Source organism: Aspergillus ambiguus (genome assembly GCF_047715705.1).
Source record: "Aspergillus ambiguus strain CBS 117.58 unplaced genomic scaffold BDV59scaffold_21, whole genome shotgun sequence".
NCBI lineage: Eukaryota > Fungi > Ascomycota > Eurotiomycetes > Eurotiales > Aspergillaceae > Aspergillus > Aspergillus ambiguus.
In genome coordinates, this window is record NW_027395534.1 from 70,194 (window position 1) to 83,708 (window position 13,515).

General features: G+C 45.9%; 5 protein-coding genes across 5 annotated transcripts; 3 read left to right on the plus strand and 2 right to left on the minus strand.

Annotated features, from left to right (window-relative positions):
• Window positions 1-441: 441 nt before the first annotated feature.
• BDV59DRAFT_193900 (NAD(P)-dependent oxidoreductase) lies at window positions 442-1,477 on the minus strand (the record flags this gene model as incomplete). The annotated part of the gene is made up of 2 exons (XM_073692311.1): window positions 442-1,215; window positions 1,292-1,477. The coding sequence occupies 2 exons, from the start codon at window positions 1,475-1,477 to the stop codon at window positions 442-444; spliced, it is 960 nt and encodes a 319-aa protein (XP_073546759.1).
• A 2,311-nt stretch (window positions 1,478-3,788) lies between these two features.
• Window positions 3,789-5,549, plus strand: BDV59DRAFT_193901 (retrograde regulation protein 2; the record flags this gene model as incomplete). The annotated part of the gene is made up of 7 exons (XM_073692312.1): window positions 3,789-3,989; window positions 4,039-4,080; window positions 4,133-4,367; window positions 4,425-4,515; window positions 4,565-4,818; window positions 4,878-4,958; window positions 5,020-5,549. The coding sequence occupies 7 exons, from the start codon at window positions 3,789-3,791 to the stop codon at window positions 5,547-5,549; spliced, it is 1,434 nt and encodes a 477-aa protein (XP_073546760.1).
• Window positions 5,550-6,513: 964 nt separating this feature from the next.
• Window positions 6,514-8,572, plus strand: BDV59DRAFT_208711 (uncharacterized protein; the record flags this gene model as incomplete). The annotated part of the gene is made up of 4 exons (XM_073695257.1): window positions 6,514-6,720; window positions 7,056-7,510; window positions 7,561-7,788; window positions 7,846-8,572. The coding sequence occupies 4 exons, from the start codon at window positions 6,514-6,516 to the stop codon at window positions 8,570-8,572; spliced, it is 1,617 nt and encodes a 538-aa protein (XP_073546761.1).
• A 1,230-nt stretch (window positions 8,573-9,802) lies between these two features.
• Window positions 9,803-10,402, plus strand: BDV59DRAFT_56639 (uncharacterized protein). Its single transcript, XM_073696644.1, has 4 exons — window positions 9,803-9,965; window positions 10,020-10,076; window positions 10,146-10,199; window positions 10,284-10,402. The coding sequence occupies exons 1-4, from the start codon at window positions 9,834-9,836 to the stop codon at window positions 10,299-10,301; spliced, it is 261 nt and encodes an 86-aa protein (XP_073546762.1). The 5' UTR covers window positions 9,803-9,833; the 3' UTR covers window positions 10,302-10,402.
• Window positions 10,403-12,091: 1,689 nt separating this feature from the next.
• On the minus strand, window positions 12,092-13,090 carry BDV59DRAFT_202902 (aquaporin-like protein; the record flags this gene model as incomplete). Its single annotated transcript, XM_073694159.1, has 1 exon — window positions 12,092-13,090. One exon carries the CDS (start codon window positions 13,088-13,090, stop codon window positions 12,092-12,094), a length of 999 nt encoding a protein of 332 aa, XP_073546763.1.
• Between the last annotated feature and the right edge of the window lie 425 nt (window positions 13,091-13,515).

Genomic DNA, 13,515 nt, shown 5'->3' on the forward strand with positions numbered 1-13,515 from the left:
ACATGCGCTGAGTATTCCCATTCGCATCGGTGTCCACCTTGTAGCCCAAACACAGATCTCGCGCTGGTCTATTCAGCATTCTTTAGCTACACTGGAGTGCGCTTTCCTTCTTAGTAAATGGTTGCAGAAACTGTCAACCACCGCCGTCGTAGAAACCATGATGCCGACGGAATATCGAATGGTGATGTTGATCAAGAGGATGCTAGACGAGACTGATTTTGCATTACCCGCTGGTCTGAATGCCCGGACACCGTACGGAATTAAACTACTCTCTGCAAACGTTCTAAGGGTATGGGCTAAAGCTTTTCATGGGTCGGGACAAGTCTGGGCCATAGTCGATATTGTTCGCGCATCTCTTCAGCTCTGTGCAGATCTTGTTGAGCAGTCATAGTATTCACACTAGCTTGTAGTCAAGTACATGTTATATCCATAACTGTATAGTCACTGATCATTGAGCCACTTGTAAATAACACGTGCATCCTTCCCTTTGTATCGTGGGTCGGCAGCGGCTTCATCGAATGCATCCATCGTTGGCTCATCAAGGATTGTCCTTGCACCCACTGTCTTGGCCAGATTATGACCCATAGCAAGCACTTTTCTGCAGAGTTCAATCCGAAAGCCCCCTTCGTATCCCCGACTCGCAGGGGCGTTCGCGTGAATCCCCGGAACTGGGTTGCTTTTCGATGTCACCCAGCATTGCCCACCACTGGCATTGATAACGTCCGTCAAAACACGAAGGTCGAGACCGAGCTTATCGCCAATATTCAGAGCTTCACTAGCGGCCAAACTTGTAATCGCAGAGAGATAGTTATTGATCACTTTGAAAGCCGTACCTGCCCCAACCTCACCGCAGTGAAAGATCCCATCCAGATTCCCCATGCCTGAGAGGACAGGTCTAACTTTAGCAAATGCCACGTTCGTACACCCAACCATAAATGTGAGTGTGGCTGCCTGTGCACCCATCGGCCCACCAGATACTGGAGCATCCACAAACTCAACCGAGTGCCCCTCTGGCAACTGTTGATTTAACTCCGATGTCCTATCTGCCACTCGGCGGATTGTGCCAGATTCTATCGTACCGCATTCCATGATCAGTGCTTGCCTTGCTGCCATATTCGGATCACGGGAGCGAATGCCTGCGAGAATTCCTGTATCAGGGGCGAGATAGACGCTTTCTACTGCCGATGCGGACGGTAGCATTGTAAGCACAATGTCCTTGTATTTCAGAAGAATACGTCAGTCCCGTCCATTACTCGGTCTATAAATAATGATGCATTACTGAATATCATACCGATAACCTAGCCGCCTCTGCACCATTTTTCACCCTGAGTACAGGTCCACCACTCTGAGCTTTACTTTCAAATTTGGTCAAGGCGTCGTTTGAAATATCGCAAACAAAAAATGTCGTCCCTGGGTCCATATGTCGTCGTAGGTTGATTGCCATCGGATATCCCATGACACCCAGCCCTACGACCATTAGACGGATATCTCAAACTTAAGTTTCATTGCTGATACCTATGAATGCAACAGTACGGTAAGTTTGCATGTTTTCCTGTCCGATGAATTTTTATTTTCTTTGTGGGCAAAAGTATGTGGATTCTTATGAAAATTTTGGCTGGTCGTTGTAGTTTATTTCACAAATCACTCAGTTGATATGTGACGACTCAGCGATGTGGGGAAGTCTAACTTCCCCAACTTCTCCTCCTTACTTCTGGGCTTCCCCATAGAAAACCTAACTATAAACGGCTAAATGAGTTCATATATGAGAATAAAGAATCTATAGGAAGGGGAAAGGGCGCAGCGCATGTCGGGAGGTCCCTTATGTAAGAAATCCATCTGTGTGTATTTTACAAATGGGGCATTGATGAGGAAGGAGTTTCTACATATGGTGCAGTGCAAAAGAATCACTGACAAAGTGAAACTAATTTGAAATAATTTCTGATGGTATTGAGATGATTAGTAGTTTGAGCTCCCGAGACAATTCCTCAGCGTCCAGAAAATCAAAGTCACTCTTCCTTAACTCTTCCTTGTATAATATATCTTCTTTCTCCGTTGAGCTCTTCAATTTTCTCGGAATCGAGAAGTCATCGTCGCAAAAACAGAGACTTATTCGACCGTACCTCAGCTCCTTTGATATTCCTGTCTAATTACCGCACTGAAACTGTGTGAAGCAGATGGCAGTTTCCCATGGCCATAGCAGTGTTGGGCGGTTTAAGGTAAGACGCACTCGAGATGTCTTTATCACTCCAGGCGCACTGAGAGCCACCGATTTATTGTAGAGTCTCCACGGTATAACCTAACCACAGACTTATCTGCAGGGTATAAAGCCAACTCGAACACGCTTTGATGCTAATAGTGTTTGTCGAATTCCTTACAGTATTATAGCTTCAATAAGTCCCGGATACTCACGCCAACTGATGACTACGCTTGGTCAGTATGTCAATATATCTCTTTGGAGCGGATAGTAATTAGATTGCGCCTATCCTGCTCCAAATATATAGCCAGTATTTCCTACACGAGTTTGGACGCATGTACCAGTTTTTCCAATATGGGAGTTGAAGCGTGCGCAGTATGGATGCTAAGCTGGGATGCAATTTCCAAGACCTCAAGTATCTCTTCGGGAATACCACCATAATTAAGTACATTTTTCATGTGAAGACGTAGCCCAGGGACATATAGATGTGTTGCTGCAGCATCAAAGGCACAGTAAATCAACTCTTTGATCTAAACATATCGTCGAGTCAGCGGCCACATCGGTTTATTGTGGATTCACATGGCCCACCTTTGGTTCCAAATAATTTTCCGGTCTGTTTTTCTCTGCTGTTTTGGTCCATGGACCTGAGGAAAAGTCCAAGTATGCCTTGAAAAACTCAGGGTCCAAGCGCAGGAAATCTTCCCAGAATTCGTGCCAGTAACCACGCTTCTGAGTGAATTCGTCTCTCATACTCTGTTGTGATCTGCTAAGAGGGTGACAGTCATTCTCCTGAGACATCGGATGGTTTGTCTCCTTCAAAACATCAACGAGCAAGGGAACTCCGATATTGCATGCATGTATGCCCAAAGTGCTTGTGAGTTCAATTACTTCCATTATCTCCTCTGCAGTAGCGCCTTCCTTCAACGCCTCTTTAATGTGGTGCTCTATCCCTGGAAGGTATAGATGTGTAGCAGCACCGTCAACCGCTATTCCAACAAAGTGCTGAACTTTCGCTGGGAGATATCTCTTCCTCCCAGGAACAGCAAGCAACTCAATACTAGAATCAAATAACCTTGGGCTCATTCTCAGAACTGATTCCCACTGAGGATTCCAGGATCCTTTTCCCAGCTCGGCTTCGAACTTTTTCCGGAGATGCTCTGCACTGGACATTTTAATGTTGTCCATCACACAGGCTGTAATTCGTTGTCTTCTGAGTGATGTGTGAGGACGTAAAGAGCTTTCGCAGGTGTGCATTCGATCCTCATCTCTCAGTAGACATCTCACATTATTAATAGTAGTACCTGTACGACTTCGCCGGGGAATCGGGGAAAGGCTCAAATCCCCCGCATTTTCCCCAACCCACGGCAGTTGGCCAATATTCTCGCTTTTGGGGATCCAGGATTCTTATGTGATCCTTATAATCCTTCTCATTGCTGTGGGTAGATATAACATGCTAGAATTTTGTGGCTCGCCCCATGGGGAACGTTTCCACACACAAGCCGCCAACTGCTTCAATCAATCCAAGAATACACACCATATATTCTTCATCGCTATTATGGACAACACATCAGCACAAGAAAAGCCGGAACTCACGATGATCGAGTTTGCAGACCTGCAAAATTCGATAGGCGCAGAACCGCAAAGGAATCGTCGCCTCGTTCGAAAACTTGATTGGCATATCGCCCCTGTTATGATGCTACTCATGTTAATAAGCTATTTGGATCGTGGAAACATTGGCTTTGCAGCTACACAAGGCATGACGGATGACCTGAGATTAGAAGGCACACAGCTGAATGTATGTTGCATCATGGAATTATGTAGAGCATGTGGAATGACATCTCCAGACTGCAATTTCAATATTCTATATCTTCTACGTAATAGCAGAGGTAAGTTAGAGATACAAGGAATAAAAATTCTCGCATACTGATGTCAATCTAGTTTCCTACTTCCTTGTTGGTGAAACGAATGCAGTTCAACCGTGTAATCCCAACTATTACTGTCGCTTGGGGGCTTGTCTGCATGTGTAACGGATTCATACAGAACTTTGCTGGACTTTGTGTATGTCGACTTCTGCTAGGGCTCCTTGAAGGATGCTTGTTCCCTTCTATGACTCTCCTACTAGCCAACTGGTACCTTAGGGAGGAGCTAGCAACTCGAGTGTCCTATCTATTTGGTAAACATAACTATCTTAGCACTCTTGGTTTGAATATCCTAGCTAATTTTTGTATAGTTGCTTCCGCCCTTTCCGGTGCATTTGGTGGTCTCATTGCATTTGCAATTCTATATATGGATGGCACAGCCGGGTATCCAGGATGGCGTTGGTAAGTGTGGTTTTCTATCAAGATCTATGGTATCTGATACGAACTTCAGGCTATATATCCTGGAAGGTTTAATCACTATTTTGTTTGGTGTCTGTTGCATTTTCCTTGTTCCAAGGGATTATGGAAGTGCATATTTTCTGGATGCTGACGAGAAGGAATTAATGACATCCAGGGCAGAGCATGCGAGGGCTTACAGTGGAGGGAACGGTCATTACTCAATGCAGCAAGTGAAGTCGGCGGCCAGAGACATCAAAACCTGGATTCATGGTGTGAGTCAGATATGTGTTGTTACAATACTCTACGGTAGGCTCCCTGACGGTATTGCCCTCTCTGACTACGGTAAGAAGCCAACCAAATCACAGGCTTCGGTACTTTTCTTCCCATCATTCTCAAGAATGGGTTCAATTATTCCACAAAACAAGCCCAATATTTGACAATCCCAGGTAATATGAAAGACACAAGCCAATCTGTGTAAAACGGACATTGTAGCTGATAAAGTCATAGTCAATCTCTGGGGTGCGCTGGTTTATGGAATTGGGGCGGTTCTTTCCGACCGATACAATGCGCGATATCTGGCAATCGTGATATGTATCCCTTTCGGAATAGCGGGATATTCCATTCTTCTTGCCTTTAAGGTCCCTGCCGGCGTGCTTTATTTTTCTACATTCCTCATCGCCATCCCTTGCTTCCTGTGTACAGGCACTAACATCGCTTGGCTTTCGGTAAATTGTGCGCCTGATGGCAAAAGGGCTGCCAGCCTAGGAATCCAGTTAACGTTGACCAATCTTGGGGGTATCATTGCTGGCCAGATTTACCAGAGTACATCGGCACCCAGGTTTACATTAGGACATTCTTGGAGTCTAGGAAGTCTGGTGATCGCCTTAATCGGCTGTACCATTTTGCGCGTGATCTACGATCGAAGGGAATGGTGGAAAGAGGAGGCTCGTGGAAGACTACGGGCAGGAGAAAGCTACACGGTCCAAGAGTCTTTGGAATCCACGGATCGTGCTCTGGACTTTAGATACCTCCTGTAAGGGCTACATGTGCCACAGAGTTACAAATTAACACCTAATTTGCAAGATGTATGCAAGATGTATGCAAGCCCTCCTTCTCTAATCCCATCCGCACAACGTTGATAGGACTTTAACATTGAACACTTGCCCCACATGCCGTGTGGCGGATCGGTTATAGACAAGGAAGTACAGCAGGATTCAGGGGGCAAAGGGATTACCCCGAATTTCATACATGACCAAGTTGGAGAATTGGTTTCGTATTTCACGGGGTCACCTTCATTCCCCAATTCTTCGTACGAGGCTTTTCCCCGTTATAAACTTCCCGTTCATCATATTACTCACGTGTACAATATATCCTTAACTGTTCATAGAGTGAGCCGTGCCACACGAGTACATAACATTATGGATTCGTCGCCGTCTCATATGAAAGCACAAGTTCTCGTAGCGTATATTTAACCATATAGCTATTTTGACGTTCAATTTCAAAAACCAACCTCTATGTACGACTTACTGATCAAGGTGGAGGCAGCTTCTTATTGTCATACAGACGGAGTTTGTGCAGGTGGTTTTCGAAGGTCATAAAACTGCACCACCAAGTTGCCGGCCCATATCAGTTACCATGAATCTTTGAAGTTATTGTGGATATAATTCGATACCTCCCACCCACGCATTCTGTCAATGCAAAGTTCAATATTGCCGATAGGGTTGGTGTCCCGTCCCCCGAGGATAGCCTAGTGGCAGGCGTACATAGCTTACCAACATCTCACAAGTTAATCGACAGAGATGCTTTTTGTATCAGGCCAAGTTAGCATTTCTTGTTCCGTGGTCTCTATCAAATCAAAATCTGGGATAAGGCCGTGCTTCATCCATCTAAGGTCTATTACGTCATCGCTATCTGCGTCCTTCATAACCGCCCAGGAAAGTACTACTTAGTAGGGAAAGTTAGTGCTTTCAGTTAATTCTAACGGGGCTGTATCGCATGAGGATGCATCTACGTCGAAGAACTCACAACTGGGGGAGGGTGCTTAGGGAAGGTGATAAGCAAGGTGAACTTATCACCTCTGACGATGACAGCAAGCAACTTCCCGATAAGGGGGGCGATGGACCAAATCAGCCACAACAAAATGAGGTCTTAGAGGAAGCTGGTGTCTCGAATGAAGACCTCTGGATGCTCATCAGACGATTTAATAAGGTGGGTATAAGACTATAACCAACCCCCTGTCCATTTCCAGGTCATCTTTGATCTGATATAATTGAACGCCAGGAAATCTATCATGTCAAATCACCACGAAATGCCCTACCGCACGAACTGGATCTTAGTCGGAGCAAAGAGAACCATTTTTCCCCGGAAAAGCTACGCACAACGCTTGAGTGGTTTTATACTTCGGTCGTTATTGGTGTAACGAACATTTGGTATCATATTAGCTGGCTGAGATCATGGCGGGAGCCTCGGCGCACGGTACTGTTCTGTTTTGTATGTCACTGTACCTTTATTTGTGGAATCCGTTCACTAATCAAGCAATACAGGTATATTTTGTGGCTTGGGCATTGGATGTCCTAACCTTTCTCTTTACCAGCACGGCAGCCATCATGATCCTATTCCCACCAGTCCAATCCTACCTCTTTCCCCCGAGCCCAACTTCAAAAGGCGGTGCGGGAGGTGATGGCGGTATGCGCCGGGTCGATTCCCTTACAGGTGTATCAGAGTCGCACAAAGGGGAGACTGCTGAGCGAGAAGCAGAAAACTTGGTTTGGGACATAGCTGAGGTGGCGTTAGACAGCGCGCGAACTGAGTATGATGATCAAGAAGAGTCACGAGAAAATATGCACTCTCCTCATGGCTCTACTACCATACCACAAAAGCGCCTGTTTGGGGAGGAGGACAAAACCTCCCAGCCAATGATGGAGAAGGTGTCTAAAGCCTTGGTTCAAGCTATTTCCATCGTTAGTGACATTACTGAGACATATGAGCGATTCTGCAAGTACGTGGACCCCGTCTATAAGGATATAACGCATCTAAATAGTGTTATAGTCTTCTCTCGCCAACTCCACCATTTCATCTCCTTAGAGCTCGCCTTCGGCTGGTGTCCGTATTGGTCGTATGGGGATTATGTTCGCTTGTAATCTCCAGTTATTGGCTGATAAAGTCTACGACATTTATGTCTGGGTTGCTATTCTTTGGAGACCCTTTATTCCAGAGGGCATTAAGGTGGTTGAACAATCAATTTCCCGATTGGAAAGAAGAGTTTGATATAAAGGAGTACGTCTTACCGCAAGCTTAATGAAAGTTTGTACTGATTTATAACTACTATTCCAGAACACTGCTGGATGGGGTGCCAACCAACGCCCAACTAACCTTGACACTCCTTAGATTGGGTGAAATGAGCTCATCGCCTCTGGCACCTCCTCCAGGGCCGATGGAAAAGCAACAGTCTACAATCAAATCGCACGAAAAGCCTTTGGTGCTTCCTCCAGCCGAATCTCTCGTCCTTGACGTATCCGGCCTTCCATTCCCTGGGATCTTAAGGCTAGTGCGTTTTACCATTGGGGTTGGCATAGGACTGCGCTTAGCGTTCAGCCGAGCTATCGCCGTCGCAGGAATGCCTCATCCCCCGCATCTTATAGGGATGCTGCGCAGAAGAGGATGGGTGTCCGCTGCTGTGGGCACCCTCAAATTCAAGGCCCAATTTGACCATCAGCGTGGAACAGCGGTGATCGACTCTTCCCTCGAGCCGCCAGTGCTCTATTTTACAACACATCAGCCATCACGGGTCCAAGACCTACGAATTTCCCGCCAACACAAGGGGTCCATCTTATTTCAAATACCTATACCTGATATTATTGAGCTTAAGAAGACCGAGCAACTTGGATGGAAGCAGAAGCTCATTCTCGAGGTTACTGGGGGAATCAAATATTCGGTTGATGGATTGGTGCTTTGTGGAAAGTCAACTAATGAGTCTTTCCACCTCACAGCTATTAGAAATAGGGACCAATTATTTAATAGGTTGGTCGCGATGGGGGCTCAGTTTTGGGAAAATTGCTGAATGGGCTCTCATGCAGTGCGCGGCGCTTGTCCGTACTTCCTATATAACATTAGCTTTCACTACTACAAATACTCGAATTTATTCCAAAATTGACATATCAAATTGGCACGTCTCTGTTGTTTCTTGATTGATTTGGACTCACTTGAATTATACCATTTTGCCATTGAAAAGTACCTACGTCCTTCGTAGTATGGTATAAAATAAGATTTGAAGTTGTTTCTTTTGAGTAATCCTTTCCTGTTGTTATCGGTATCTCCGCGGACGCACTATATTCTGTATAATGGCGTATTTCTTTAATAATACAGCCATGAGCTGTCATAATTAATGAGATAGCACTCTTGGACTGGGTTTCGAGACCCAAGCATGGTTCCGAACGAGAGCTAAATTAATTACACTGCTGTCCTACGTCCGGAGATTCATCCCGTATATAAGCCTGTACTTGTGTCTTGGATTCCCCTTCTGGAACCGTATCGACATGCAAAAGTGAGACATGTCGGGTAAAGCTCTCCAATATCAAAATCGATATACGTATTCAGGGATGAGCCTTGTATTGTTTGCATGATATACGTGGCATATGGAACCTCACACTTTACAGGGGAGTTTGACTTCCAACTACGAGTGAAATCTTGTAACCCTACATACGAATAATAATACAATTACTACAATATAATCATTCGGGGAGATGCGGATAAGCACGTTTACCCCCATTCCAGGACAAGCTCTCATTGGTGTATACATAATCAATGTTTGGCGAATATATCACCCGAACATCTTCTAATCATCCTTGTCGGGGTGAGGTTGAGCAGCAAATTATGCCTTTTGCACCGCCCAGCCAATGAACGGCGGCGGGGCTCTGGTGTCGATGGCATTTTCTGGTAAGCTTTTGGACACGTATAAGTCAGGATAATCATTGATTTCGGTTCCAATTCACCAAGCACTGGTTATCTCCGCAGCTTATTCCGATTCAGCATCCTGTCAGCCTTCTCAGCTGTGTGCCAGGCCACCTTGGTGCCATGACATGCATATTTCAGCCAGGACTGAGCTTGTTCCAATGATGTTGAACGATGAGAAACATTTCTGTTTCATACTTCCCCAAATCAGGTATAGGGTGTCTTGGTCTCGGCCCTCAACGGTGTCTAGAATGTAATAAAAGGAAATATACATAGTGCCTGGAATTGTATATAAGAGATGTTCTGACGCTGGATTTCCCTCCTCCACTCTACGAAACTACCATATATAACCGGGAGTTAGCTATTTTGTCATGAATATCGCCTATATTTTTCTAGGATTTCTCCATTACAGCATGAGCATCTTAGCCATACCCATGCCAGAATCTAATAAGTTGGATACTCCTGCCGTCTACAGGTGGCATGGTTGTGGAGGAGGAATATTCGTATGCATTTTTGCAGCCTGCAGTGGAATGCTCTTATATACTGATTCGTTCCAGTGTCATACAGATGCAGATTGCATTGGTAGCGAAGAATGTATCCAAACCGCCGGGGGCGTAAGGCGCATCAATCATCAAATTATGTAGAAGGGTCACCTGGCTAATCCTTTGCTTGCTCATGTACAGGATAGCTCCCACGTCCACTGTGGTCAGGATAGCTATCCTAACAGCTGCTGGGCCGTGAGTTTGACCAATTTCATTGCATGCTTGGATGAAGTCTTGAAATAGGTCATTGCGTCCCTCATACTGATCCATAGACGGCAGGAATTTATTGGTCACTAAATCCTCCATATGCCTGCCATAGTGGGCTAAACAGTTAGTTAGGAGGGAACAAGAATTTTGTACAGTGCACGTTATGGAAATCAAAGTGAATTACAACAGCCTTTGTAGAGTTCAAATATGTTGACTTATTCGTGTTCTGTAATTGCAGTATTTTCAGTTTATGCTGTACCTATAGGAAAATTGCCTCCAAGCACTTTTTTCTTCTTCCATTCTCCCCCAAAGTGTTCGATAACCCTGACATGAAACGGCTTTGTTTTTATCCTCCCTTTGCTGGTTGATTTAGTATCAGAGTGGATACCGCCCATACATTACCGTGATCACGCACTGCGATATTTCAATAACGACATTTCCTCTTCTCACACAGCAAAAGACGCTCTTAGGTCAATTATCTCTTCTGACACAGGCCATCCTGACACTTATACTTAGGGCAGCAATTGACATCGGCAAGGCATGGAGCCATTTCCTCATTACAGCCAGGAGGGTCATCGATTCCGGAACGACACTTGGTTGCTGCACAAATTCCCGAGCAGCATAACTGGCTAGATCCACCTCCAGTTGTGCAGTCGGCTGTTGCCGTTAGGCAATGCTAAATTATCACAAAGAAAGATTGATTCATACCATAAACAGGTAGGCACGTGGGGGTAGGAACACACGTAGTAATAACGGTGGAAGTTGGCGTAGTAAAAGTAGCAGTTGTGCATGTCTCTGTACCAATGCATGCATCTGCGTCACCGCACGTAGCGGTTGCTCTTCCTATGGTGGGATTAGACACATCCTTTCCCTTAGATAGTAGCCTTACCACTGAAGGAGAGTTGGAGGATGAAGACGCCCAGAGCCTTTGAAAAGTGCATGTCTGATGATTGTGTTTGCTTGTTGTAAGGACCTAATAGATAACAGGATAACTATAACTTGTTCATGGGGTTAGAGGACAGATTTATAATTGTTACTGAGCCACAAGAGACTGGTACTTTCGTCATTGTGGATACGAGGCAGATGATCAATCGTTCCTTCGCATAGTTGAAAGACATCTGGTGTGGGATGAGTGGATTTACTTGAGGCTGCCAAGAGGCAATGAAGTCATTCAGCTTGTCCTCGTATACGAAAGTTATGTTCCCTCGCTGCAAACGTTGTATTGGACAGATTGGGAAGGTGTAGCAAGTATGGTAGCGGGTTACTCGTATCCTTCTTCCGACTATTGGACATGTGCAACATCAAAAACCAATAACTGCTTACAATTGGGTCTGGCAAATTGCCACATAGCTGAGTCAAGGTTCAAACATTGGATAAGCTGCATGTTTACTCTGTATGGTTCCTAATATATCTATAGTACATTATATCACTGTTCGCAAGCCAAAGGGACATAGTACATTATATCACTGTTCGCAAGCCAAAGGGACACACGTAAATAGAGTCACCTCTCCACTTCTTGGACGGCTTGTTCCAAATCTTGAGCTCTTGTTCTGCGCCAAATTCCTAGTCTGTGACGCCATTTCTTTTCTTTCAACAACAACGCCCGCTTTCTTCTTCGTCGGGGATAGTTGACGGGGCTTTCTCCGCCGGTGAATATGGCAAGGTCGTATATAAAAGCACCGCAGAGGCCACCAGCGATGCTGGCGACCCAGGGTCCCCATACCCACCAAGCGTGCTTCTCGCGAAAAAGATGTCCTCCCCAGCCCGCCATAACTACCACCAGTCTAGGACCGAAGTCTCTTGCCCCGTTGAAGCACCTATATGCGTTCATGTTAAATCCTAATAGATCAGACCAAGGTTGAATGGACAGATTGCCTTGCTTACCCTCCTGTGTTGTATCCTAATCCAAGCACCAGTACGGTAATCAAGATGCCAACAATAAATGCCTGCATGCCTGCGCCTGGCGGGGCGTTGGTGTCGTCCCCGAGAGCGAAAAGACATCCAACGAGGATTGCCGTGCCAAGAAACTCATTAAAGAATGCCGTTGCCGGCTGCACAAATTGCTTCGGCATTGTTAATAGTGCTTGTGCAGCGTTGGATTGATTTTGGGGCACTTGGCTCATGGCCGCAGAACTCAGAATGGCATCATGATAGATAGCATATGCAAAGCCGCCAGCTGTGATCGCTCCAATGATCTGAGCCAAAACATAAATCACGCATTTCCTCGGCGGAAACCCTCGCCATACAGAAAGAGAGATCGTGATCGCTGGGTTTAGATGTCCTCCTGAAACACCACCTGCCATGTAGATAGCGATCATGAAGCCAAACCCCCAAGCGACTGCCAGGGACGAAAACGAACCCGCTTGTGATTGAGATGTATATGTGGCGAGACCAGCACAGAGCCCAATCGTCATGGCGACGGTAACTCCGAGCCATTCGGCTAGAGGTTCGCGGATGTAATGCCGGATTTTGCTCCAGCGGTTGAAGAATCCGCACTCATCGGGTTTGGCCACCTTCGCCGCTGGATCTTCTTGCTCATATTTGGTCGTGTCTGTGGGCGGCTCATGTGCCGCAGGTCGATCGTCATGCTTTTCTTGCTTCTGTGGTGCTCCTTCGGGAAGCATACCTTCGCGGACCACATGCGGAAGTGGCTGAGCCAAACTCCAGACTGGACCCTGTTGCGCATGTCCATACTGAGGGTTGTATTGCCTGTACTGCGGGTCGACGTAGGCTGATCCAGGATTTCTAGCCTGAGGCCCAGCTAACGAGAAGTCCTTGTAGTCTCCCGCATCAGCTTTCCCAGCAGATCTATCCATGTGCTGGGTTTCTGCAGACATGTCAGATGGCCCGTTATCAGGACAGGCCTCCATTGGACGCATGGTACTTGTTGAGAGACTAATCGTACAGAGGTGCAATCGACCACCAGCAGGCTCAAAAGCGCCTTACGGGTCTATACGTACATTGCCCTCCGGTATATCCTCTAGGATTACGCTGCGCTATGGGGGAACTGAATATTTATGCTGTTCTGCGGAAGTTGTGACTTGTTACATCATTATAGTTATTTCCATGAAAACCAAGTTCGCCAAATTGCCACCAGTTCCACCATATAGTATGGTTAGCCAGAATTGCGATACATCGAAACTCGAGGGAAATCTGGACAGTGGGGCCCGCAAACACTTGGTCCATGATTATATCTGACGTCACCCGTTCAATTATATGAAAAGCTAGACAATTTACTTCGAAAGAGAAGGAATACTGGGTAAAATCTGTTAATAGGGTCTGGTCACCCCACACTTCTATAGTG